The sequence below is a fragment of the Coturnix japonica genome, chromosome 5, assembly GCF_054131305.1.
Source record: "Coturnix japonica strain WE chromosome 5, WE-NBRP24, whole genome shotgun sequence".
Lineage (NCBI taxonomy): Eukaryota > Metazoa > Chordata > Aves > Galliformes > Phasianidae > Coturnix > Coturnix japonica.
The window spans coordinates 41,623,537-41,649,507 of record NC_140667.1 but is presented as its reverse complement, the minus strand read 5'-3'; the positions used below and the strand labels follow the sequence as shown (position 1 = coordinate 41,649,507).

General features: G+C 36.0%; 1 protein-coding gene across 2 annotated transcripts in view; it reads right to left on the bottom strand.

The window, feature by feature from the left end:
• Positions 1–5,928: 5,928 nt before the first annotated feature.
• TTC8 (tetratricopeptide repeat domain 8) overlaps positions 5,929–25,971 on the bottom strand; it is a 34,789-nt gene continuing 14,746 nt past the window's right edge. For both annotated transcript variants that reach the window (XM_015865296.3, XM_085550520.1), the window contains 9 exons: positions 23,714–23,758; positions 18,238–18,323; positions 16,958–17,045; positions 14,427–14,537; positions 12,349–12,488; positions 10,899–11,073; positions 9,450–9,572; positions 8,127–8,210; positions 5,929–6,613 (listed from right to left, as the gene is read on the bottom strand). In XM_015865296.3, coding sequence (XP_015720782.1) covers positions 6,497–6,613; positions 8,127–8,210; positions 9,450–9,572; positions 10,899–11,073; positions 12,349–12,488; positions 14,427–14,537; positions 16,958–17,045; positions 18,238–18,323; positions 23,714–23,758 — 969 coding nt within the window. In that variant the 3' untranslated portion in view covers positions 5,929–6,496. The remainder of the gene's footprint in view (positions 6,614–8,126; positions 8,211–9,449; positions 9,573–10,898; positions 11,074–12,348; positions 12,489–14,426; positions 14,538–16,957; positions 17,046–18,237; positions 18,324–23,713; positions 23,759–25,971) is intronic.

Genomic DNA, 25,971 nt, shown 5'->3' with positions numbered 1-25,971 from the left:
CATTTTACCAAGTCAAAATGCCATTAGGATTAGAAGGGAAATATTTTCTGAAAAAAAAAGAAAGGAAAAGAAAGGAAAGGTTACTTCACCTTTTCTGTAGTTAGAAGATGTTGTTCAAAAGAGGTGTTTTTATACCATCAGGGAGCCATGCAGGGTTTATGCAGATTTGACATTTTCTTCTCTGTTTGCACTCAGAGCCCAGGGTGAGCAGTCGCCTTTTTGTTTGCTGTCGCTAAATATCTGTCTGGGCAGCTGCTCACTCAGGTTCTGCACCCACACACAATGGTGATGCCCTCCTGTTCCATTCCATATGAAGGCTATATAAGCAGGACGGACATCAATTTTTTACATGGGTAGACAGTGATAGGACAAGGGGGAATGGATTTAAGGTAAAGGAGGAGAGATTTAGATTAGATGTCAGGGGAAAGTTTTTCAATGAGAGGTTGATGAGGCGCTGGAACAGGTTGCCCAGAGAAGCTGTGGATGCTCCATCCCTGGAGCTGTTCAAAGCCAGGTTGGATGGGGCCCTGGGCACCTTGATCTAGTAACTGGCAACCCTGCCACAGCAGGGGGGTTGGAACTAAATAATCTTCCAGCCCAAGCCATTCTATGATTCTATGACTCTTATCTGAGGAACGCTTTTCTTTGAGAAAAAGTAGGCTGATGCCTTCTACAGCTGCAAGAGCAAAGAAATGCTTTTGGGGTCATGCAGGCAAAATTGCCTGGAAACAGAACATGAAGTCACGAAACAGACAAACTGTGGCAGGATGAACACATCCTGAGAGAAAGGATAAAACTAGGTCATAAAACTGAAAGGAGAAACCATGCTTGCTATTCATTAGTGATACTTAGGTTGTTTTGTAACACAGATCAGAAATTATTTCTATTTCCAGTCTGCTTTAAAAAGAACAACCTGACTTTTGCAACTCTTATTCTAGAAGCCAAAGGTATTTCTTACTTCAGCTGCCTGCTAACTAATCAAGCACACTATAACTCCAGGAAGGGGTTAATGCTCCCTTTTAGCCTCACTAGTAGCTTTAGCGCCTCTGCCTCCCAGGTGTTAGCCATGAAATATAAGAATAGCTTCCTGGGCCTTCAGGAGCTAGGAGAAGCTTTGTGGTACCAAGATCTTCTCTGTAGTGTTCTTTTTAAAGGTAAGTCAAACCTTAAAACAACTTCTGGATCGTTCTTGGTTTATTGTGCTTTTTTTGAGTGTGTGTTTATCTGCTGGAGCTGTTATGTTCATACCAATGCTTGTCTATGTAGGAAAGTAGCTCTGAGCATGGTTGGGGGGCACCGCAGTGTGGTTTCTCCTTGTCCACTGAGAAGTGCTCGCTGTGAGTGCTTTTATTTCTCAGTAATTAAGAGGTGTATTTGCATCTACTGCTTCTCTGCTATAAGCAGTTCTATTACCTAGTTAGTGACGAAATTGCTGGTTAAAAAACCCTCCAAAATCAGGAATAGGGGAAAAAAAAAGTTGTTCTACAGGTACAGTCAGTTGACTGATGGGAAGAGCATTGCTGACTACTTGTTTTGCCTTATGTAAGGGAGGAAGAAGAGGGAATGCTCATATCTTTCCTGTTTGTTGCTCCTTTGCTATGGTGAAACACAAAAATGTTAAACCTGTTGTGCCTGGTGATAGGATCTCCTGCAGCAGCAGAACAATATTATAACATGTCAGTGTCTAGCTTAAATTTTCAACATGCATGGCTACAAAGACAAGAATTGTGCTCTTCTCAGAAAGGTGGCTACTTGATGTTTCCCTCTGCTTTGTGGAGCCCTTAAAGATCAGCAGTTGTACGGTATGCCACAAATGATTCAAGCACTGTGAAAATATGTGTTGTGGTGTTTTAAACCTGAGTGAAAGTGAGCCTCCCATAGGGGGAAGGAGGATTTATTTTTAGTACGTACAGCTTAGAGTCACGTGTAGCAAGAGTGGTTGTCTCCTCAGGGTGCTTGAATAGACTTCTATGGGCAAAACTTGTCTGTTTGCATGTGGTTATAAACATGTTAATATGCTGCAGCAGAATTTGATCTTCACAAAGCCTGCTGTGTTACTGGGTGAAAATCTATAGGAGACCCAGAGGTGTATTAGAATAATGTTATTTTTTCCTGTCTAAATAATACTTTACAGGTTTTCTCATGCTCTTTGTCCAAGAGACTCGTGCCTAAAGAACCTTCCATTTGTTTAGAAACAACAGATGTTTAGACAGAAAGGAATTTGCTTACAGTCTATGGTAGTTGACATGACACAACTGACTTATGTTGCAGCACAGTTGGGACCAGCAAGATAATGTGATGAGAAGTTACAGATGATAATGATGTGACTTAAGTCAGGGTGTGCATCAGGAAAGAATAGATTCTGTGTTCTTGTTTTTCATTTGTTTATTTGGTTGCTTGCTTGCTTTGAAGATTGACATGGCACAGGGTCTTCTGCTTATCAACCTGCCTGTGTAGGATTTATGACAAACTTCAAATCTTGCGTTCATCCTAGTAGCTACAGTTGAATACCATGATAAATAAATGCTTGGGAATGTTATTGAGCTTCTACCTTATATGCTGAAAGGTTGCAGGCAGAAGTCAGAAGCTTTTAAAGTTTTTCTACTAGGCCTTCCACAGTGTTATCTCTGGACGAACCAGTAATTAAATGCTTGGAAGCCAGGACAGAAATATGCATTTGTTTTTCTTCTACCAACTAAGGCAGAATCAGTTCTGTCTGAACCCCTGTACCGATGACTGATGATAGCTCAAAGTACCAGTTTTAGGATGTGTTCCTAAATTTGCTTTTTTATCACATCTACAAACAAAGCAGAATCTCTTGACCCTTGATTAGAATAGTCTGAATCTACTGTACCTGAGGCTTAATTAGATAACAAGTTTAATGGCTATGTAGGAGCTATATGGTATCGATATGGCAAAATATGGAACTGTTAGCAGTGTAAAATAATACCAAGGCTAAAATGTAAAATCTCCACTATTTAGTAAGATGAAATGGCTACTGAATAAGCTGAAAATGAGATGATATCACCAGGCTTGTCTCCTTCCTTAGCCCAAGTTTCCTGGCTTGTAATGAGTTTGCCCTTTCCACTGTGCTTAGTGAAGTTTCTGTCCTGCTGTTTCTTTTTGCATCTCATTCCTTCTGACTTTAAGACTTATCTTTGAAGTAATGTAGTTAGTTTTGCAGGCAATATCTGTGAAAAAGGAAATGGAGATAAACTGCATCTGTGTATTTGCTCTCATGTTCACATATACAATTATACATAAAGCACATAGTGTCGATAACAGTACTTCATAATAATCTCAGTGAAGTACTTTTTTAGACATGTTCTTCACAGACCTACTATCTATCTAGAAAGTCTTTATCAAGTAAACCTTCTTATTTGATGTGCGGTAAATGGCAGTTCTGAGCTTGGGATGAGGCAGAACAGGATGGCATCTCACCAGGTCTTTTACTCAGCTTATTCACTGTCCTGGTTGGCATCTGCTTTTTCACTTACCTTGAACTGATTTTTGACCTGCATTTCAACCTGTCCAATTTGGCCTTTGCTCAGGGGCGTAGGTGATATCTGCCAGTAAGTTTTCATGGCAACTGTTTCTTGCTGTTTGGATGGAAGATACATGTCCTAGTTTAGACAAGTAGGTTGGTATGAAAGATTCTTCTAAATTCTGTTTTTTTTTCCTGCCCATTGTAGGTAAACAATTTATCTAGTCAAAAAATAACAGTCACAGATGGCATTTGCACACACTAGTATTGCTGGGGAAGGTAAAATGGCCATGGTCCTACTGGTGCTGGGGTGTGAGTAGACGACACAAGGCAAGGGGTGGGTGAAAGGGAGCAGTCAAATGAACATGCAGTCACCCATTAGAAGGAGGAAAAACAGAGTGGTGGGAGTGATAGAATACAAAATCTTTCACAAAAGGTACTGTAGCTTTTTTATATCAAAACTTGATGCAGCTCTGGAAGGTAATCACTGAATAAGCACAAACTGGGTTCATTAAAAAGGACAAATGGTTTAGAAAATTTGGCCCAGGTGGTATTATCAGAGATCTGAGTGACCCAGATTCTCTAGCCTACAAAAACAGGGAACAATCAAAAGGAGAGAAAGAGATAACAGGATAATTGTCCATAGTTTTAGATTGACTGAACTGGCACATGTTGGCAAACTGCTCTTATCCTTTCCAGTGTCCTCCGAGACTGCTGTTTGCAGACAAAATGATCCACATTTCAATCAGTTTTGTGAATGCTGTTATGGTGCTGACATCCTTCAACACAATCAAAATCCATTAATAAACCTCTCTCTTCATTATGAACTTTTAAATGGATTTGTCCATCAGAAAGATTCCAATAACAGGGCTTGTCTAGAGACCAAGTGGAATTGGTGTTAGCAACCATAAACTATGCAAACCTTTACATTAGGGAGGTAGAAACTTTAAGCCCTCCCATCAATCTGTTTTAGCGGTTTCATTCCAGACAACATTGTTGAGGACATCATCTCACCAGTAGATTGAAAAATTGTCTTGTTTTCTTACATTTCATTTTTTCTTTACTCCCAAGAGGCCTTATGAATGCTGGCTGGACGCAGCTGGAGCTGTGATACAGGTTAGATGAAAAATTATTTTTGCGTTACAGAAATGCTGCCTACAATATTAAGGTCACACCGTCCTAACTCGATTCTACCACAGAGATGAATACAGATTCTGATGCACTGTGCTATGCTGCGTCGTACTAAATTAACTGAGGGCAGTTTGCCCCAGGGTCTGCCGATTCATCTGTTCATCAGAGCTCGCGCTGAATTAACATAAAACAAAATCGAAAGATTCTTCCACGACAAACAGCCTGCTCATTCATCTGTTGTTTCGCTGCAGTGCTGCTCTTGTTACCATATTTGATTTAGTTTGTGTGCGTACTAGCTGTGGAAAAAATAATCAAAATGCTTTGGGGTATGAAAGGACAACAAAGGAAAGAGCTGCTGCCTTTTGGGGCAATCAAAACACACCATGTGAGATGTATTTGGAACAACTTGCAAATGCTGTACGTTAGAGCTAAAGAGGTTTTAATTCTCACTTAGAAGTGTGAGCTTTTGTAAATTAATTTACAAAAGAATCCTGTGCCATGAATTCCTTATCATATATTCCCCTTTCAAAATCCAGTATTTCGGATTGATATCAAGAGAATAATGATATCAGATCTATGTTCCGAGGAGTGCTATTTGCTAAAATGAAGAGGTATTCAGTGCATTAACTTGAGCAGTGATCACAGTAGGTGGGATCGTATAAGCACTTATGAGGAACAAGTGAACTGTCATACGGTGGATTAAAACCTTAATTTCTATTACTAGTTTCAGTTCCAGTTCATGTAGAAATAATCTTATTTACTCTGCAATTTTTAAAATACTTTGAATCAATAATATGACATTCAGAAATTCTCTACTGTTGTGTTTAAACTGCTGAAGTGTTTTCTTTTCCAATAGCTTTGTAAGTTTAGCACTGTCAATTGGAAAGACATAGTAAAGTAGATCAAAGTATGGAGGTTCCCTGAAAATTGTTCCTCTTTAGCAAAAAGTAAAATCTTATTTATATAATGACAACTGGCAACTAAGGTTCTGTTTTAATTGGCTTGTGAGAATATTCTGACAGTATAAAGATCAATGTGGAAAAAATTAAATTGCCCTTAAAGCCTTGCTTACCAGGGTAGGGGGAGCACGTAACCACCCAACCAGTGTTTTGTTCCCAACTGTTAGTAGGCACTTAGCAAGACTCTTAGAGATCTTTTTCCCTCAGTGAAATGAAGATTAAGCTCTCTCTTCTAGGTAGAGAGGAATACCTATTTTGCTTAGTACCACCTCTGCTGTATTTCACAATAGTTTATAGCCTCTGACTTTTACTTTCAAGGTAATAAGGATGTAATTTTAACAAGTAAAAGTGACAAATGGTACAAACTGGAATTTATTTAATTCATAATGTACAACAAGGAATATAAGAACTTCTGTTATTTCTCAGTACGAAAAAAAATCCACGGTTTTGCTTACCATGGCTATAAAACTTAACATGCAGTAAGAAAGTATAGAAAGTATACTACTAAAAGCCAAGTCTGAAGACTAGTTACAAACCATCCTTATTCTGCGCAGCTCAGCAGACTGTCACACAAGAATGTATGAAAACTTCCTTTTCTACATAAAAGTCAGGAAAAAAATCTTCACAAATGTTTATTAATATTAAATGCAGACTTATTTGTTAATAGATCAGATAACTAGTTTAAAGTTTTCATACCAGCAATATCCTGCTACTTCTGTGTTCTCAGTGGTATGGAAGTGAAACATGTTTTCTAGCTGTTTTAAGATAACAGAAGCTAATGAGGACTCCCAAACCTTTCCTGCTACTCTACGTAGCATAGGTTTACAACAGGAATGCATTAACTACAGTTTACCTATTTAGAATAAAATATTTGGGACATTAGCAAACTTTAAGCTAATTTAACACGTTCAAAAATACATCATCAGAGCATAGCAAATCGCTCTTTTAGTTGTTTGATGAGTTGTTGTGTATCAACGTGGCCTGGAAATGCTTCCTCTGATTTCTGAGAAGCCATGTAACTCCTCTGAAAATCTCCAACCTGTACAATAGACAAAATAGTTTTGTAAATACAAGTATGATGCAAACATTGTCATACAGTGCAGTATATTTCTGATGCTCACTAACATTTAAATGTAGCTGGTCCTGAGAATGACCTCATACTTAATTCAAGAGGTCAAGACAGAAATGTGATTGATTTATTTTTAAAGGGAGGGGCACACCAAAACAGTACCTTCGTATCTTACCTGATTTGGAGAACAAACAACATACACTGTGCTCACTACTTAAAGGGGAAGACCTGATTTAAATTTCATTGAAGTGCTGTCTTATTAATAGAGAAAGAGAGAGCCGATCTGGCACTTGCAATGGTCACAACTTCATGTGACTTCCTGCTTCCTCACAGACAGGGACAGCATCAGAGATCTGATTAGGTGTATATTAGTCCTTTGCTGTTTTTAGAACTATGTTTGCACACAGTTTACAACTTTATTTTTTTTCCACCGGTTTTTGGGAAGAGGGAAATGTGTGCAAGGAGAGCATCTTAGAAAGTGGGTTCAAAAAAAAAGCACCAAATGTTTGGGATCCCATCTAGAAAAACTGATAGCTTCTGGATGGGAAGTGAGACCTTCATTGCCTGTGTGTCAGTCTACACACAGTTTTAGTACAGCAATAATTCTGTGAAGAGAAGAAAAACAGTCCTGGCCAGAGAAGTTCAGTCTTGCAAACCATCCCTTACACTGGATCTGTTATCACACTGCATTAACAGCTTGCATTAAGATCTTGCCATCTGTCTCCTACAACCAATGCAGTTCTTCTGGGCAAAAAAAAAATACATAACGTTTGCAAACTAGGATTTACTCCTTAATCAGTAATTATAGAATGCAATTATTAAAGTCTTCCATTTCACAATGAAGGTATGTTTACAAATTAATCCTCTCCTTGATGCATGTAGTTAAGGAGTTGTGCTGCCACACAAACGGACTCATCACGGAATCTTGAAGTTGTGGGCTCAAGCCAAGGAGGATTGTTCCCTCGTTTTAGGACATTCTGGAACAAGTTTCTCTTTATTAGTGGTACTGCCAGACACCGTTAATTCAGTGTCTGAGACCTCATTATGAAAAAAACTATCAGCACTCAAAATTCAGTGGTCATCAATCTAAAGAACAGAAGTTCCATTTGAGATCACTAAAATTATGAGTTTAATAACTGATGTTCTTTCAATAGTCAACGATAAATCATTTGATACTGTATCAGTTCATATTCTGAAAAAGTTGCTGACTGTAAAGATGTGGAAATATTAATGGATCATTCATCTTCCATGCATATTTATACAATTACACCCTGTATCTAGTTGGCTCCTCTTGAAAGCAAATATCTGAACGACTACTTTTACACAAACCTTCTGGGGATTAAAATGAAAATGTAACTTAAGTTTTATCTTGAGTTTATGCATTTTGTTTTCTTTTATCCTACTTATCTAGAAAGAAAAACATAAAAAACCCAAACCCACAAAGGCTCAATATTTAGATTTTGAGGACAGGACAGAGCCTTACCTTCTCTGAGAGAACTGCAAAATTAAAGTGGGGCTCATACATATGAGGTGCTAAATATGAAGCAGTCTGCAGCAAAGCTCTTGCCTGGGTACAGAAACAAACAAAAATGTCAAAAAATCTGTGAGGGAAGGGAGGATGCATAACAAGAATCTAATACAATCTATATAACTCTTGAAAGAAATAATTTGGAGATCTCTTTTATTAAGCCTTAACAGACACCCAAATATTTTGCTCAGCCTAAATTGCCCATACATTTTGAAGAATATGGTAAATAGTCTCTCCTGTGAAAGAAAGAAAGAAAAAGGATCTCTGGGCCTAGGATGTACTTTTAAACAAATCACTGAAGGAATGTGAAGCTGTAAAACTTGACTCTGGTTAAGTACTGAACAATTTACTTGCTAGAGTCAGTCCTTTTTCTGACCAGTGTTAAAAACTAATAAAAATTAATTACCAGCATGCATTTACATGCTATAAATTCAATAGAAAATTTGGATCAGCTTGGGAGCACATTCACTGTAACACAGAGAATATGGAAATAGATCAAATCTTTTAAAAACAATAATATCTGTATCGTGGAAAGGAAGTGAGCATAGAATTCATTAAAATTCCCTCAATCCAGCAGCTCCATGCACGTGCATGCAATAACAGCATGAATCAAAATTCATGGAGCAAGATGTCTTCATATTTTTCCATACTTTTTGCTCTGAACAATTCTGAATTTTTATTATGCATGTGATGCAAGAAGAAAATTTTAGGCTGTAAAACAAAATACAAAGCATTTGATTACAGTGTAAAGGCTCTTTAGTCCTAGTTGTTACCAGTGACTTTCTCTACAATGGATAGAAGATATACCCAGGATTTAAATGTCAGTAGTATGACTGGATATGAAACTGAAACCAAAACTGAATTTCATTTGTCACTGAAACCATCCAGTGCTGGGCTCATTTCAATGGTGATCGCCAGTCTACCTGAATAAAGCTAATTTCAGTATGATTTGCTCTTAAAAATGTATTTTAAAAAGTCATTATAGTACATTGTCACTCTCTGATGTTTACATGAGTCCCACCAAAATAGTCTTGTTCCCAGGCAGAAAGGTTAAATTGTCCCCAGCAGTTCTAATGGTTCAGCTAACAGATACTATCTTTCCCTGTATGCATATAAAAGTGATTGCTTTCAGCCAACTGTGTTTGTCAATTACACACTTAACTGCAATATAACATAGCACACTCAATTTAGGTAAAAAGGACCACCAAACTTACTGACATGGTCAAGTATAGGCAGGCCAGAGGATGCATTCTGCTTAGGTACATCTTTAACACCAACCTGTTCAATGTGACCTTTTTGCACTTCCAGCACAGCCAAGTTGTTGTAAGCTTCTGCATAGTCGTTATTGTTGATTAAGGTCAGTTTGAAACACTGGTAAGCCAGGTTCAGGTCTCCTATTCCCTAAAAGTAAGACTGCATTTTAATTTGTCAATATACTGGAAACAACACGCATCTGTTTTGCTGTCTTGGTTATCTTTTCATCCATATGTACTACCATGAAATGCAAACTGCAATACAAGCATGCTGATCAGAACCATGTGTGCTTTCTTCCCAGACTGTCCCATTTGCTTCCCATTCTTTATCCAGACAGCACTGTTCCTCTCCAGTACAAATTTCCACACTTCAAGTGAGATTCAGTTCATCCAATTTAACTTAGATGGCAACAGTATCACCTAAAAACCATACAATATGATACCTTTTATAGCAAGGTATAAAAAACAGAGATGTCTCCAGGCAAAAATCATCCTGCTTCTCAGTCTCTTCATGGATTTGAAAAAAAAAAAAAAAAAAAAAAAAAAAAAAAAAAAAAAAAAAAAAAAAAAGCTATATAAAGCTACTTGTTACAAGATAGAAAAGGGAGATTAATCTCTTTGTATGGAGCCACTGACTGCTTTAGTGCTCTAGTTTTAGGACAAGACTGATACGGCATTAGGTTAAACCTTCTAACTGTAAAATGCTGAAAAATACATGCCGATCAGTTCAAATTTCAGTGTTTTAGGCAGTATAAATTATTTCATTTATCTCAATTGCTGTACAAACAAGTTGAACAGCTGAGTTTCTCTCTGGCTTAAGTTAAACAGTAATTGACATTTGGACAGAACCTGTATGAGAAAGCTAACAAAAACGCTATTTAGTAACCCTACCCTGGGCAGCTAAGCAAATATCTGACACAGCTTCTAGAAGAGCATCCATAAAAATGCACACTTAATGCAAATTAGTGCACAAACTTAACACATTTTATTACATAATTTCAAAATATTTCTGTTGCCTACCCTAAGAGGATAATGTGCCTCCTCAGCTACCCACTGCTCAGCATTTTTGATGACCAGAAAATCAATCTAATGCTTTATGTCATGTAAGTTACAGCCCAGAGAAAAATATCTTGAATTCAATTTTTATGTCAGACTAGCTTGTATTGCAGCTAAAGCCCCTGAGGGCTGGGACATATTGCAGATTTTCAGAAAGAATGGAAGGTTGAAGATGGCTGGGGAGGGAGTGTCTTTCAGCAGGAGTAAATTCCATTCTGTGATCATGTACAAAACTTCTTTCTTTTATCTCTTCTTCTCTCCTGAACTGCAAATAAACCCTTAGTCTAGCCTATAGTGTACTTTATCCAGGACAATATTGGTTTTTGTATTTCAAAGTAGGACAATGATTCTTTCCAAGCTATTTTCCAGTTTCTGTAAAATAATACTTTTTCAGAAGAACTGTTAATATTTTTCATACCACAGCCAGGTGTCCCAAGTTGTACCACACATCTGCTGTCTCCTCTTCATTTTCAGCCAAAAACAGTGCACGTTCAAATGAAGTTAGTGTCATATCGTACTGCTGGGCATAGAAGCAACAGAGGCCCAGATTGTTAAAAAGCTGGTAGTTATAAACACCCATCTGCAGGAGCCGTCTAGATTGAAAGAAAATATTAACTTATTTTTATGACCAATTTAAAATATGAGTTCTATTCTAAATGACAAATCTTCTCCTTACTCCCTATTCTGAAACAGCATGATAACCATGTAAGTTAACTTTATCTTGTGCTCTCAGATGATTTTGTTGCAGTCCACTTGGTAAAGGTTTAGTGAAGGGCAGCACAGAGCATTTCTGCTTAGTAGAATTATAGCTGTACCAAACGGTCTTCATGTAAATTAGATAAGTTCTGGCATTTTGACAGTGTCATGTGATCTGACTTTACTGTAAAAAAGGGCTGTACACAGACTTTCTCCATTTCCTCTTTCCAGTCCCTTAACCTCAATCAGACTGTAATTTGCTCCAGCTGCTCTTCATAACTCTTCAGATTTCAAATTTTTGCTCGATTCCTGTCCCTCAGTGCTGGTAATCATTACCACAACATCTAGTATGTGAATACACACTGACCTTACTTTTGAAGCATAAGTCAAGTTTTGATTCAAATTGATCTTGTTTATTTGTCTTTTAGGATGAAGGTGTTTTATAAAATTCTGCTAATTTATATTCATAGGGAAACACATATGCTAGGAGGACATGGGTTTAAGAGGGCTGATGTCATTGGTATTACTGAGTTTCCAAACTCAAAGCATAAAGTGGCACAGGGTACAACAGAAATGACGTAGCAGAGCTTGTACTGACTTCAGTCTGCTCTTAGAATTAGGAGCATGAGTCAGACTCCTTTGCAATCTGGCAGTATTAAAATAACAAACAGGCAGCATTTAGATGTCTTTTTATTGCTTGGAAGAAAACACAAGGGAACCTCAGTCCACATTCAAGTAAAAGGTTTGGTGATCACAACTACCCATGCATTCAGATAGTTTTTCAAAGCCCTCTACTTCTCCAAAGGCTGAACTGGAAGCCCATATGCTCCCTGAAAACAAATGGAATTGAGAATAAGGCACAATGTTCTTAAACTGCCTCATGCTGAGAGAGATCATTTCTGGTCTATTAATCAAACAATCAATGATTTAAATAACCTCTTGATACCTCTATAAGCTTCATGTGCAACAACGAGAAATTTTTGAAAGAGACATAATTACCACTAGCAGAAAAGATATATAAATTGGTGTGCTGATTTTATGGTGATCTTTATCCAAAAGCTTTATCAATGTCCATCTCCTAGCATTCTTGTTTTGCTATCAGCATTACAAAAGCCAACCCTATCAACCTCCCACGCATCCAGTTCCTCCTCCCTCCCCACAAGAATAGATACCTATAGAACCGCAGAGCTACCTCAGGCTGGTCTGAATAAAAACGGTTACTGCCAATGCATGCAATTGCTTCCACATGAGTATTGTCTTGTTTTAAGACCTCTTTATAGTACTCTGCAGCTGAAGATATATCGTTCATTTCCTATATAAGGTAGAAAAATCAGATTAATTTTACTCTTATCAGCAATTTTTATAATAAAATTTACCAGAATGTCTATCTACTGAGTGCTTTATCTGTGTCCCGCACAGTACTTAACTGAGATTAATACTGTGTGTTCTTACAGTTCACTAATTGCACAATGCTAAATCACTGATCAGCAACTTCCAAAGTGATGCACATCCATAGGAAGAATGCATCTATCAGTGCTAGCTGTACTTGTCATATTTCTATGCCATTGGTACAAATAAGGTATTTTTAAGGAAGAAAGACTGGTTATAAGCTCAGCATGTACAATAGGTATTTGCTAGTTTTTGTACAGTGCCTTAAGATACAAAGTTCTGTCCAGTTGATTTCCCAGTGTGGAATCATACAGAAAACTTACTTCCCCAGTCAATGTCTCAATTATTTTCAGTGTTTTTTAAGTCAACTCATGAATTGCTTTGAACTTAAACGAGATTATAATTGTATATGAGGAATTAGTGTGTGCCCTTGAAAACAGGAATCATGCATTTATTACCAAAACTTGGACTTGCTAGGATATGCTAATTAAAAGCACTATATTTTATTTCAAAATAGCTTGGATATATGCTAGTTGGCCAATGAATCAGGGTGGAATCTTTGCTGTAAACAACATCGCTGTTTCTGACGAATGCAAGTCACCACAGAACCTTGTTCCATATTAGAAGAAAATAAAGTAGTTAAAAACACACTTTTGTGTTTAGAGAGGAATATTTTCTACCTGCGTGCTGTAGACAGATTGTCTGGAGAAAGAACAAGCTTCTATTTAACCTTACCAGTACAGTTAGCCATTAAAAATATATTTCCTGCAATTAAAGGAAACAATACTAAAGCTGTACCCATACAAATAATGCTTTTTTAAAACAAATAAGGTCCATAACTCTTTCTGCAACCAGAAGGTAGTGGCAGACAAAAGAAAACTCTGATTAAGGTTCCTGATGCATGCATTCCATTTATGACTGTGTAGTAAGACCAGCCCTCTGCTGCAGCACAAATCTTTGCTAATAAAGCTATAATCCTGCACTCAGGCGTCAGTGTAAAACTATATCCTGTCAGCTGTAGGCTTCTCATTAATAATTCCTTAAAGGGTTATGCAATGTTATGTATATGGTTCTGCAAAATCATATCCATACTGAAAACTGTTTAACAATTCAGAAAGACTCCAAAATTATGCAGCTGTTTTCTTCCTTGCTGAAGGACAAAAGGGATTTAATATGAAAATGGATTAATGCTTAGGGGTTAGATGAAAATGATGAGAATAGGAAAGAATGCTAGATATGAGTGTAGAAAAAAGAACACCTTGTGACTTTGTTTTACACATTGATTTGGGAATAGAATCATTAAATCCACTGCTTAGCGTGAAGGTACACATTTCAAAAATGCAAAACATGTGGGTATCAAGCTAAACTGAAACAACTCCTTCAAAGCTAACCCGACTTAAAGTTAACAACTATTTCCTTAACTAAGAAAAAACATTCCAACTGTTCTCACTGGCTTAATAAGTCAACAGTGACTTATGGGACAATAAAGACAGCACTTCTTAGTAGTCTATCTCACTGCTTCATCCTGCCAGCAGGCTGTTGGTGACTCAAACCGTTTTAGTCCTATTTAAAATACCTGTATATGAGCTAGACCTGGATACCTGGAACACTTGACTTAATGTGGTTTTGCTTCCGCATGTCTGAACACATGAAAATAGGATCTCACTGTTGTGATGAACCACTGAAATAAGTGTCCAAGTGTCCCTGAAACTACTTTGGAATCTTAGATTAGATTTTTGCATTCATGATACTGTAGATCAGTGTACTTAATTTTTGATGCCTTTCCGCTTATTTTTGACTGTTGTCTCTTTTACTTGCTCAGGCAGCTAACCTTGGCCACAATTATATAGTGCATGCATACCTCGTAGATTCTGGCAATTCCACAAATAAGAGTCACTTCTCCTGGAAATCGTTCTAAACCTTGCTTGAAAAGGTTTAGTGCTGTTACAGGCTGATCCAAACGCAAATACACCTAAGAAAATAAAGTGTATAAAAAATTCAAATGTCTTTTTATACTCATATTCTACAAGGGAGGTTAATTGGAAGGAATGAATCACATTAGCTGTGATTGTGGATAATACTACAGAAATAAGTCAGCTAATACTGAATAAAGATAAAACAGGCTAACTAAGATAGTTAAATTTGAACGCATATCAACTAGACATTAATAATTAATCTGGACATTACTAATAAACTAAAGAAGTTATTTATCACCGTATCAAAATAATAAAACTTTGACACTGAGATGCAGGCATTACCTTGAATATATTCATGTTTAATATAGTTTTAAAAATGTATATTTGGGCTTGAAAGTACTGGATGTTCAGGTTGATAGTGCTGAAATAACAAAATATTTTACTTAGTCTAATTAGACTGCACTGCACCAGGCAGTGATGCTGTCAAATTTTCTTACTGCTCTGCCAACTTTTCCTCTCATAAATAATAAAATCCGTTAGCAGCAAGAGGACATTTCAGTCCCTGTGATTTTGGCTTCTATGCTGATTATGACCACATTTGATATGGATAACTTTGTGTGATAATTAGGTAGAAGATGTCAATGTGTTGATGGGGACCACCTCTGCAGCGGTCTGAGAGTACAAATCCAAAGCCCTCCTGTTGCGGGATATCTTAAAAAGCAGCTTCAGCAAAGGTACCCCCCCTCCCTTTCCCCCACTCACCTACTTTGGGAAACTAGATGACTACAGTGACTAATCTCTCTCCCACTGAGTGGAAAAGTCTTTTGAGTGCTCCTGATGGAAAAATATTACATTTAGTACTAACACTTGATATAATTGCTGGAGGTTTTGTTTGTTTGTTTGCATGTTTGGTTTTTGACCTAATCTAGCTATGGAGCAGAGCTATCTTCATATTCTTACAATAGGAACTGTAAAAAGAGGAGGAGATAAACTCAATAAGACATGTTTCTTTTCAAAATACTTTTTATCTTTGTTTATGAAGTACATTTTATCTTTTACCCTGGTATAAAAATCCTATTCCCAGCCAGTCTGGGTCATGAAATACTTTGTAACTTCTCAATAATCTTGATTTGTTTAAATGGCCTTTTTTAGTTTTCAATCTTAGTTTCAATCTTCTAACCTTTCTTTTATAAACAGCAATTCAAAGGAAAGTTATCTTTCAAGAAAATCTGAAATAAACTGTTGCTAACTGTTGTTACAGAGAATATAACAAGAAAACTAATAGGGACTGTGGTATTGGTCAGTTTACACTGAACTCGAGGTAGTCCTATTAGTCTTTTAATAGCTGCTTAACTCAAGATTTATCTTTTCAGTATTGTCAGATTGAGATATAACTCAGTGTCCTACTCTATTGCCTGTCCACCCACAGTCACTAACTCATGCTATGTGATGCCTTCTACTTGAGCTAGCTAGTCCATGGAGTGGGAAGTGTAAGTTCAAACCTGCTCTTACATGAGCTAGTGGTGAGAGGTGGCAGTACATATCACCCATAATAAATCACTGTTTGTTAGTACAATCCACTGTTGGTTGAATCATTCTGTGTAGATAATGTATTTTGCAGAGCGGCTCCTGTTAGTGACACAATTCTAAAATGACTAAACTCAACTGAATAACTCAAACTGCTGTACTGAAGACAAGGCCAGATGTAAATGATGGTAATTTACATCCTAAAAGTAAACAGCTCAAGAAATATGAAGGTACAGCAAGTATCATAATATGAATATCTGAATTATCTGTTGCTAATGAGGATTTTTAGTTGGATTTGATACAGCTGCCTTGACAAGAGCTGACAGTGAAACTGATTTAATCTCTTTTTAGGACTAGAGGATGAAAAATGCAGGTTTAGTTTCTCAGAGGCAATCTCGCTTTGAATGTCTTGGAAAATGCTTGGAGTATGATGTGTGAGAGATCTGCAAACAAGTAATGCTGGGGCTCAGCTGTGCTATTTGTTTTCTTAAGGATTTTAACGTCTTTATTTAAACAGAACATTCTCTGCTTCGAGGTCTCAAACTGCTTTCTTTAAGCTCAGTTTGTTTTGGTTTTGCTTGTGAAACTATGATTTTGATCTTTACTTTTCACTTGCTGATTGCATTGGTTTCCAAGGAGACCACGGATAGCTACACTATTCCTCATACTGAAACTCCAAAAATTATTTAGCAGTGTAATCCTCACTGGACTTTAGAGCAAAGAACAGAGTAAGGTACTGGAAAGGATATTTTTTTTAATGAAATCTGGAAGGTTCAAAATCTTTTTCAAACTATAGATTTCAGTTTCAACTGTAAGCATCTTTTGTCTCAGGTCTATGCAGAGATCATACACTATAAACTCAACAGTGTTATCGAGCTCAATACTCAGCTCTTCTGGTGCATAGATAAGTTTTGATTTCAATTCATTCTGAAATAAGCAAGTGACTTACTTTTGCCAAATACAAGATTGTATCAACCATGTCCTGTTGCTTGAGAGCTGACTTAAACTGTTTTTCAGCTTCTCGATATAATCCTAACCTAAAGAGACAATAGAGAGTTGTAGAAAGTTGATTTTTTGTTGTTTTGTTTTTCTTTTTTTAAAAAAAAGCTTATTAATTAATGAAGCAGGGCACACCAAACCAAAAAGGAATGGCCCCAAACCATACTTCAAGGACATGCAAACAAAATTCATGCTGTTGAATATATAGAGATTATAAAGACAAGCATTTAAAATTATTCACAACATCATAACTCTAAGGAAGACGACAATAAGCAATCCTGGTTGTCTGATATAAGTGCAATGACTGTAAAAAATATTTTTGACTCAACATATAAAATCAACATTTTTTTAGTATTAGTCATTCATTGCTCTTTCTTGAAAAAAAATAAATAGAAAACCATAGATATTCCTGTCATGAAAATTTATATTGCTAAATTAGAACATTATCAGTCTTTTTTCATCTACGGTTGCCATATGTTTCCCAGTGAATACAAAGAACGCTACTTAGCATTTTTAATCTCACTAACAATAGTTCTCTCTCCTCATTTATGTAAATACTCTTAAAAATAATGCATAGTCCTACGTGAAACCTACTGCTTTATAAATAGCAGTGGAGACCTCTGCTTCTTTGGACAGATAATTGGAAGGACAGTAGGACATTGATTGCTGCTTTTCTTACACAAGTTTGCAGAGAAAGTGAGAATTTCTGGGTCTTGTTCAAGTCCCCAGATGGGACTGTATCCTGCTGTATATTGTTAATAATAACAGTATGATAACACTGGTTTGGGTTTCCATACTTCTGGAACAGACTTAACAGAGGGCCTCTCTGTTACTATCATCTCATAATCCTGCATTTCTACTGCTTGAGTCTTCCTGCCCGATACAAAGCTGTCTTGTTTAACTGTTACTTCTTTCAACACCCATGATCATTCTATCTACATTTGCTCTCCTTAAGCTTTCTTTCAAAATATTTCAAAATATTTTTCAGTTTGTTTTGAAAAAACAACGACTTCAAAAAACTTTAATGAAGTCGAAGCTGCAAATGATATGGTTACTTAAAGGTACTCAATACTGGCACTTTTACCTTCAGCGGCAGACCATAACCTCATTGTATTAAAGTACAAACCTTTCTAACTAAAAATACTGAACTATTTTTGAATCTTCAGCACACAGCAGCTCAGGTCCTGCACTTCTGCTCACTGATTACTACAGAAATGAACAATGGCTTACCTATAGAAGCACTTCCCAATTTGGACTTTCCACCACCAGTCCTTGAACTGTGCATGTTCAGTGGCAAGGGCTGCCAAATCTAGAGCCTTCCAAAACAAACCCATCATCTTAACGTTAGTATCTTCAGTGTTTACATAAAGAAAAAAGAAGCATGAAACAAACAACAAAAAAGACTTTTCTAAAGAGAAAACACTGAACAAACAGTCCTGGTAAACCTGAGGTGGGTGCACAGATTTGTTTACTATTATTACGGTATGTTACATAAAGTAGCTAAAAGGATGACTTTTTTTCCTAATAGTTTCTAGTAGTGCAAGGAGAAAATACAAAATTAATTTGATTAGAGTTCTAAATTGCAGTTTCAGACCTCCAGACTTCCCCTCTTGGTTCACAAAAAGTTGCTGAAAACAAGTAGAAATACACTAAAGAAATTGTTCTGCCAGTTTGAAATACTGCAGAAATTGTCATCTCATTACTAATACCAGGCTGCCTCCTCTTCTTGGAACTGTCAGATGCATACAGTGGGTAATGATTCTTCCTTTAAAAAGTCTACGATGTAAATAATAATTACACTGTAGTAAAAATAGACAAATAGTCTCAAGAAATACCTATTGATAAGGGTGGAACTCTAGAATGTCTTCTACCTGGTACACTGGAAACGTAGCTGTGTTAATTGATGTGCTGTCATTGGCCATCACATACAGAATCTGTGGCTTTTTGTGTTTTAGCAACCAACAAAGAGTGGCAAAGTCAGTGAGCTGCATCAACTTAAACACGTTGCTCTCTTTTGCCTATGTGAAAAAGAATATTTTTTGTAGCAAGCCAGTTTAAGTTGTTGCACTCATAATGTCCTCAAACTGAGAGACAGTTGTCACTTCTGTGACAGAAGTGAGAAAACTGAGGAAGGCTTACAATTCTGAAGTCACTATTTGTTTCAGGTATGTGGAATCCCAGAAGTCCTCAGATGGCCGAGGGTGAAACATCATTTTGTTGAGTTTTGAATTGGTAAAGAATGTGTGCATCTGTCAGATACCACACCTGTTTCAAATAGGTCACAAGCAGTCACATAAAACAAATAAGGATCATACTATAAATAACATACTTTAAAGAGCCTTCCTTAGAGCGCTCTGGTGACAAGGATTCAAGGAGAAGGCCTGAATTTCAAACAGCCATGCCTTCCATAGCCACACATCCAGCCTTCTTCCTGGTACCCTAATTATTTCTGAAAACTATTTTATGCAAGGCTAACATTTCTGGCTGCTAGTGGAGAGTAGGAACTAAAAGTGCTTCAGGCGTAGTAGACCATAACAAGAGTCCTCTTGCTGTTAGTGCAGACCTTAGAATCTTACTGTGATCTTATTGTTAGCACCAAGAAACAAAGCTCAACCTCATTCTGAAATTAGTTTCTAAAACTCAGTAAGTCTTGTTTTTATACTTTTATGTTAAGGAAATTGGAAAGGAGTAGGAATATCCTATTCCTGGTCTTTTTCATGTAATCACAAAACCCACAGATGTTATCAACATTTCTGAAGTGTTTGCCAAAAAAGTATTTATGCATGTCAGCATCAGATTTCTGCACACCAGTAGTAAGACTTTCTGATGGTATTACAATGAATTCTTTTGACAACGTGGCCTTTGAAATGTTAATTTGTTAAAACAGACTTTCAAAATATTTCATCTTCATTCTGATGTGAACTTCTTTTTCAATTACACAGTTTAGGTACAAACCAATGTTCAACCTGCACAGCGTGTTAATTTAAAAACAGTAATAACAGTACTAAGTGTTCAAGCTGACCTGAAGCCCTGTGCATTTCTGAGTATTGGTACAGTCATACTAATATCTAGTAGTGAAAGACAGTGAAGACTGTAGATTGACAGATAATGTAACCTACTTTCATGGATTTTCACTTGTATGTAGCAGGAAAAAAAAAAAAAAAGACTGTCCAAATAGTTTTAATTGATTTTAGGATAAACTTATAAACTAGTCTATATCATCTGGGAACACTGATCAGCTGAGATTGTGACTCTTAGAGCACTTACCATATTTATTCATGAATGCAGGAGTCTCTATTCAATAGCCTTAATCCTGAGAAGTCTTCCATGCTATATTTAGCATGACCATGAGACTTTTTAAAAAGTCTAAATTTAAGGCTAAATTAATTTTTTTCAATGATTAAATAATTATTCTCCTTAACTAAACTATGCTATATTACTACAGCCCTACAAGCTGTATTATGCTATGGTACTGCAAAATTAAATCAGTAAACTTATATTTGTTTCAACCTCAGTAATTTCATTCCTGGCATAGCGTATGCACTGATAAATTATATAAATGGAAACAATAGGAGGCATCTATTGCTTCTTTCACATGCTGTTGGATAGAAACAATTCTTTCAGCGTTTGTTATTGACTGAACTTGTAGGCAACCTGACACAGGATAAACTAGGAATTTAAGTCAATTTAAAACAATTTCTTTTGATGAATGTCTTCTGAAATTCCGTGGTTTGTAAATCTTACATAATTCCATTATAAATAGATTTCTATCAGAGAGCATAAACTTCAAACTATTACAAAGAACTAGAGTGTATCACAGGTCTTAATTTCTGGACCCAAGGACATATTGTACATTCTTTGTTCTTTCTCAAGACAAATATATTGTTATCATCACCCACCTATGAATAATGGTAGGATACAATGTCACAGCCTACTGCTGAAACAAGTAGAAGCTGAGCTATTTCTGGACAAGTTTTTTAAACTGCTCTTCTCTAACTGCACGTAGATCATAAAATGGCATTTAGAAATAGTCAAGGAATATAGAAAGTGTATGTCTTCAAAGCAGGACAAGTCAAGAACAATAATGGATAGGGTAATATGAGTTTCTTCAGAGAAATATTTAATCTTTCATTACAGTAGATGAAAGAACTTTGAATGCGTTTTCAAGAGCTGAATAAGCTCACTGCTCTCCTTCCTTCCCCCAAGTTATGACAAATGATAGATTATAGATGTACTTACTGTTAATTTAAACTGAGTTCCTAGCATTATTTGTGTGGCTGAATGCACACTGATTAATAATATTTCCAACTGAGATCGCCACAACATTTTTTTTTCTTTCTACAGACTGGTTGAATACTAAACAGAAGCAAATATATATATAATATAATATATATATGAAAATATAATAGAACTGCCGCCTTTGCTTTTTCAGTAATGCAGTTGAAAACACATTGTTTCAGATCAGCAGGGTGACAAAGGAACATACCCTCGCTATTACACCTGTGTTTTATTTATCAAACTGCAGGAATTGTCTTCAGATTCTAGCCATGCAGATAGACTGCTAGTAGAGGCTTTTCCATCACTACAGTCACATTGAGCTATGTTCCCAAGGTGTGATATAAGCTCTTTCCATGCTTTTTCATATCATTTTATGCAGAAAGCTTTTTTGTCCAAAAGTGCAAGAGATATCACTGAATGTAAAATGATCAAGTGAGATTCCAATCAACTTTTAAACCATTAACACATCTACTGAATCCAAAATGATCACAGTCTTTTAAGGGAGAAGGGAGAAAACATATCAGTGAAATGTGTTTGTTAGGAAGGGTGAATAAATAGTGACACAGCTGAGTTAAAGCAAAAATTATTTATTTTTGAGTTTATGAATATTTTGTACAGATGAGATTCAAAAGGAAGGGAGGACAGTTTGGAGAGCTGTACTGTATTGTAAATAGTAGAGAAGAAAGTGCAGAACAGAAGAGAAATTAATTAAAGCATGAGAAAGCAAACTGAACAGTCCCAAAAAAACTTTAGTAAAACCCACTGCAAACTAAAGGCACCTTGTTCTGTCAACTAAGACATATTTTTGTTCATGGACAAGATGATATCATGAACCAAAAGTGACAATCTCTCTATCATTATACAATAAACAGTGGTGACTAAGCTGACACTGACACTTCTTTGCTTAAAGATTTACTGTAGTGGCTAGGCAACGTATAAAACCACAGTCAAAAATCTCTTATAGGTCAGTCAGTAATCCTGGAATCTCAGCAGAGTTTTCAAAGCACATGCAATAGAATATAAGAGCTTTATTTTGGTGTGCTTGGAAAATTACTTGCATTAAATGAATTTATCTGACCAGTCTAAGGATCCTGGCATGTCCTTAAAGTACAGGTTATGTTCTGTGACCAATTCTTAGTGAACAGAGTTCCAAGTAACAAAGAGGATTCTAATTATTAGAGGCATAAAAACAGGCCCTTGATGTGGAGTATGAGAGTATGTAAATGCTAATTGCAGTTTCTCTCTGATGTATCTGACAATTGCACTTACTGGTTCGACCACGTTTTGGATTAACAGTGCATTGCAATTCAATCCTCTTAGAAAAATGCTATGCAATAAATTGACAGTGTACTGCTATAATCATTTGATACTAGATTAAAAGCTCCAAACAGCAGTACATTCGAAATTGGTTTTGATCTGCACTGTCAACAATGAAATATATGTATGTTATGAACTGCTGAAAATGACACTATTTAATTATTTAACTTCATATTTAATCACACACCAGTTACTAGTCCAGCAGAATGCACTCTTTACTAGCAATTCTCTGATAGATACTTCAAACAGGAATTTTGATTCTATTTCAACTTGACGTATATATCCATAGAGTACAGAAATATTCTGCCACTTTATTTATTCAGTAAACCAATTATTTCCCTGGATGAGCTGCCAAAAAATATCTGCAACCTTTATTTCTGAAAGTTTAAACAATATGTACTCCAATTTGATCTTCCTACTCAGTGCAACAACATGAGAGGAATAGCAGAAGAAAGTTTTTGGACAGCATAAGAGGCAAACTATATCATTAGGAAAACTTTTGGAGAAAAAATGTTATTGACAATGGTATGGATGATGTACTCTCTCCCTTGAGGCTACAGAACACCTCTCTGCTATGGAATTACAGTTCTAACATAAGGGTCCAAACTGTTATGGATATTTTATTTTTCTGTAGTTAATACATTTCATTTCCACTCACTCAAATACATGAGCAACAATCTCAGTGGTTCCAAATGGCAAACAGTGCTCATGACAGTAACTAGCAACTTGTACTTATCAAATATTTTCACCTCTTCTTGTAATAGGCTATCTATGTCCTATCACTTAATGACAGGACTTGAATGTTCTGATGCTTCTAGACAGTTCAATACCCTGATGTGTGCTACTGCTCAGACTCCAGTAAATTCTGCAAATGTGAAATCATTAAATATGGGAATCTTGCCATATTGATAGACAAGGGATCTGATCTAATTTTACAATATTAGAAGCTTTTGCTTTTCAGAAAATAAAAAGAGAATAATCAGTACTTTGGAATTTTCGCTTCTGTATTAAGATATGATGTACTACCTGGATCCTTAGGTTAATAGAATAGAATACTAACAGAAATAACTTAATACTTAAAAACTGAAAATGGAATATATGAATTACTCACATTTTTTACATCATTTTCATGGTGAAAGATATATTCAAACAGTGCCTGTTGGAAGAATATTTAAAACAGTTATAATTGAAGGTAAAAAATATGAAATGCAATAGTAATTCAGAATCTTGATTACACCATGTAGAAAATAATTCTTTGTGCAAGCAATTACATTTACACATTTTAGCAGCTGAAATAGACATTTCACTAAGACCTGAACAGACAAAATCTGTAGATTTTCTACATTGTCATTACAGGAAATTATTTTACTCTTGCTGCAAGCATTCAGTGTTTTAAGCTTTGGTCCTTAAAACTACCTTAAAAAATAAAAATAAAAAAAATAGCTGTAACTCGAAAATGAATGTAAATTTGAAAACCTGTTACCATTTTCATTACTTTTGGATGGTAGAATCAAAAAATGATCTAACAAAGACTTTTTGCATTGTTTAATTATGTGCTTCCATACAGCTAAATCTAATTAAATTAAATGTATATTTGTTAGAAATGTAAGCTGAAAAAATTATGTCTTAAGAAAAAAACAACCAAAACACTCTATAAGCTATGTAATTTGGGGAGCTGTAAAAGAAAAAATGCCCTTTTACTCATAAATGATAAATGCTAACAATATCACATTTCTGAAATTCATACACACCATAATTATAACAAAGCTTTAAAATGTAACATTTCTGTGCTATGCTAACTGCTAGTAATACTACAATAATTGCAAGGCAATATAACTTCATTTTTGATTAGCCCTTTATAAAACTAAATGACCATTCCTACCTTCCAGCTGTACTAAACTGGAATAGTAACAGGTAACAGATAAACAGAGTTGGTATTTGAAGTGAGTATAATGATATTGGAAGAAACTGGATTTCTGAAGGGAGTCTTGAAGCCAGAATAGTAGTGAGGCAGTAGTGACTGAGTAGAGTGATTTTTTTTGAACGCTGACCCTTCTGAGAATGCAAATCTCAAGTCTTAATTGCTGCTCAGAGTATCAATTAAAACAAAAACCTAAACTTCCCTAGATGAAAATGTTAGCCCAGATCCACCTTCAGGAAATGAGAAAATTACAAGTAAGTGGTCATGTCTGTTGAGGAAGTAAACCACAACTTTGTTTCTGTTCAGAAATGCATCTGCACAGACGATCAAAAGAAATGATTACTAAAAATGCATTTACAGGAAAATTAGAATAGACGTTTATTTATAAGGTAAATAGAAGTGAAAATAGCAAAAGAATGGAAAATTAAGAAGTAGCAGCACACCTCCTACACTAGTTCAATAATAAGGAAAAAAATCAGTAAAAGTGAGTGAATCTGGAAGTGATTAAGATGGTATTTTCTTGGTTGGCTAGCATAAGTAATTTACTGTGGCTATCTATCTATACTCATGACCTTCAAACAGATTTAAATGACTCAACATTTATGTAGATGAAAATAACTAGAATTATCTTAGTAACTCAATTAAAACCTCAAAAGTTAATGAAGATAAAACTTCCTATTTCCTAGCAGAAACTAACTGCTAACTGAGACTGAATAGTGGTTCTCTCTGGGGACATGTGATAAGTCCTATGTCTAATACGGCGTTTCCTGCAATAGTCCTAAACAGGGCTGATGTTAAGGCAGAGACAAGTGACTTAACAAACTTTGTTTGTCCATTCCTTTATACTTCAAAAGCTAGGAAGAAATAGTCAAGAAATTTAAAATTAGATATTCTACTTTTAAAAGAGGTATGAAACATGTACTTTCCAAACATAAGGAAGAAGTATATAGGAGAGGTAAATACCAGCATGAATACAAAGACTAGTTATGTGAATTTAAGAACTGGAAGATTTATTGTCTGCTTGCACCTCAGAGAGGTGACAGCTCAAAGAGTTTTAAAACTTCAATCAAAGTTTCTCAGCACAAAAGTACAGTCTGTAGTCTCACCTCCTCCTTTGGCTTTAGCTTTAATGCTGTCTTATTCTGTTAAAAACAAGGTTATAAATCCATGTAGATCCAAATTTAAACTTAGATCTTACATTCTGTGCGAAACATTAATGTCATAATGTATTAGCTTTGTAATACTCACAAGTACACTTGCTGCCTATGGATGTTTCCATGAGGACTCTTGATTTATATTTTCTGGCTTAAGCTTCTTTTCACATGAAATTGACTCTGTCTTCCCAGAAAATGCCGATTAAAAAATTGTTGAAAATCTATGTTTTACATTCTTGAGAGCTGTTGCTGAGAATAAATATTTCATCTGAAAGCTAACCTACCTACTTAAAT